The sequence below is a fragment of the Charadrius vociferus genome, unplaced genomic scaffold (assembly GCF_000708025.1).
Source record: "Charadrius vociferus isolate BGI_N301 unplaced genomic scaffold, ASM70802v2 scaffold341, whole genome shotgun sequence".
Taxonomy (NCBI): Eukaryota; Metazoa; Chordata; class Aves; order Charadriiformes; family Charadriidae; genus Charadrius; species Charadrius vociferus.
Genome location: NW_009646847.1, coordinates 132,362 through 134,888, shown reverse-complemented (window position 1 = coordinate 134,888; position 2,527 = coordinate 132,362). Strand labels below are relative to the sequence as shown.

The 2,527-nt window shown below is 59.6% G+C and overlaps 1 protein-coding gene across 1 annotated transcript in view; it reads left to right on the top strand.

The window, feature by feature from the left end:
* The window catches only part of NOB1 (NIN1/RPN12 binding protein 1 homolog (S. cerevisiae)), a 4,581-nt gene extending 2,844 nt beyond the window's left edge, over positions 1 to 1,737 (top strand). Inside the window, exons 2-6 of the mRNA XM_009894073.1 lie at positions 15 to 191; positions 314 to 532; positions 907 to 1,004; positions 1,152 to 1,296; positions 1,468 to 1,737. Coding sequence (XP_009892375.1) covers positions 15 to 191; positions 314 to 532; positions 907 to 1,004; positions 1,152 to 1,296; positions 1,468 to 1,737 — 909 coding nt within the window. The remainder of the gene's footprint in view (positions 1 to 14; positions 192 to 313; positions 533 to 906; positions 1,005 to 1,151; positions 1,297 to 1,467) is intronic.
* The last annotated feature ends 790 nt before the right edge of the window (positions 1,738 to 2,527 follow it).

Below are 2,527 nucleotides of genomic sequence, written 5' to 3'. Positions count from 1 at the left end.
GCGCTTGCGGGCAGCGGCGGGCAAGAGACCCCCTGTCCCGTGTCACCCTACAGCACAAGCGCCCAGGGAAAGGCCAGCATCAGCCCAGCCCCGAAAGGAGCACGGTCCCGTCTGAGAGTGATGAGTTCAGCTCCTTCCTCTACTGGCGAGCCCCCCTGCCCAGCATTGAGGACGAGCTGCAGGAGCTGCTGGTGAGACCCGGAGCCTTCTCTCCTCACTGTCCTTGCTCCCCTGGTTTCTGACTCCTCTGCACAGTGCTGGACTGTACCAGGAGCGCTGTGTGTGCCATAGCTGACTGTCTTCTCCACCCCAGAAAGATCAAGCCATTTCCGTTAGCCCGGAGACCACTGAGGAGCACCAGAGTTCTGAGGATGGGGCCAGTGCTGAGGAAGAGGAGGATGAAGAGGAGAGTGACAACGAGGGTTGGATAACACCCAGCAACCTCAAGCAGGCCCAGCAGGACACAGGGCACTGTGACACTGCTCCCATCGGTGTCCAGGTCGGCTGCGTCACCACTGACTTTGCCATGCAGGTGGGTGCTGGCTGCTGCCTTGCATGGGACCAGCTCCAGCCTCAGGTTCAGCCGATGCCATGTGAGCACTGTATCTCCCCTGCCTGCACGAGGGCGCTGAGGGGCCGATTCCCAAATTACACAAATCTCCAAGCTGGTTAAACCAGCACACTGAGACAGAGGAGTGCACTGCTGAGTCGCTGGGGCAGGATGAGACCAGAGTTGTGACAGCTCCTTTTATCTTAAAAGCAGCAAGTTCTGCGCGTAGCAGAGACCTCTGCAAAGCTCGTTGGCATCACTTCCATCAGCCTCTCGCTGCCTGGGCTGGCAGACCCCAGTTAAAGCTCTTGGCAGCCCCAGCTCACGGCATCCCGATTTCTCTCTCCTCATTGCAGAACGTGCTGCTGCAGATGGGCCTCCACGTGCTGGCGGTGAACGGCATGCTGATCCACCAGGCCAGGAGCTACATCCTCCGCTGCCACGGCTGCTTCAAGTGAGTGTGTGTGCACAGAGTGGCGCTGCCCTCGGCCGGCGCAGGCATGCGGTGCTTGCTGGGGCTGGGTGGATGATCGTGCTCATGGGCTAAGCCTGTATTCCATGGCCCAGGGAGCAGTAAACGCCTTCTGTCACTGTCTTGCAGGACCACGTCAGACATGACCAAGGTTTTCTGTCCCCACTGTGGCAACAAGACCCTGAAGAAGGTCGCAGTGAGCGTCAGCGATGACGGGAGCCTCCACATGCATTTCTCCCGCAACCCCAAGGTCCTGAACCCCCGAGGGCTCAGGGTGAGTAGCTGTGCATCGCATGCTGGGCAGCTGCTGCTGGGACATGGGCCTGGTCTGTGGTCAGTTCTTCATTTGCTCAGTTCTTCTCCAGAGGCTTGCGGTCATCTTGGAAGTCCCTCTGAGCGAGAGTTGCCCCTCAAGTGAGTTTAACAACCACTTTTCTCTTGGCAGTACCCGCTGCCAGCCCCGAAAGGAGGGAAGCACGCGAACAACCCTCACCTGGTGGAAGACCAGCCCTTCCCTCAGCAGCGACTGTCCCGCAAGGCCAGGCAGAAGACCAACGTCTTCGACCCCGACTACATCGCCGGGGTCTCCCCCTTTGCGGAAAACGACGTCTACAGCCGCGCAGCCAATCTGCAAATTCGGGATGCGGCCCTGGGCGCTGGCAGGAGGCGCCTGAACCCCAACGCCGTGACAAAGAAGTTTGTGAAGAGGAGGTGAAGGGCGGGATGGGCCCTCCTGCAGCCAGTGCTGCAAGGGAAGGACCATCTCCCCAGGCCTTGCACATTGCTGCCCGCCACCTGATGGCTCCGGGAGGGCGAGACCTTTCCCAGCGCCCTTCCAGAGGCAGCCGCCCTGGGCAGGGCCTTTCCTTCCACACCTCTCTGGTGTTTAAAGAGGGGCCAGTGACTGGGGGTGACAGTTGTCGGGTTTGGGGCAGCTCTGACCTGGGATGGTGTGCCAGGCAAGGTAGCGACTTCCCTGCTCAGCGGCCAGGACGCCCCAAGGCAGTGGCTGCGTTGCTAATAAACACGAAAACACCATAGCACTGTGGCTCAAGTCTTTTTTCTGCGGCTGCCTGCGCCAGGAGCACGGGCTGGGATATGCCTTCCTCTGAGCCTCGAGAGGAAGAGGAGGCTGAGGAGGGTTTCTCGGGGTGTTTTCTTGTGTCTCATGGCACCACAGTGGCAGTAATGAGGAGGGTGGATAATGAACGCCTGCAGCAGGGCTGGCAGCTCCCGAGGGGCAAAAGCCCAGGGCCGGGGGTTGCATCTGACCCTGGCAGCGGGCACAGGGCTGAAGGGGGAGGTGCTGGGGCAGCGCCAGGGAAAAGCCTTTCGGATCAATCTACTTTAATCTTTCACAGTGAAGTATTCCGCCCAGCTCTAGGAGTAACTGCAGCGTTGTTTCTTACTCCTGTTGTAATTTTTCAAAATTACAAAATTGCTGATCCTGGCTGCTGGCCCCATGGTCCCGCCGGAGGATACATCCCCACAAGAGGTCAGCAGGA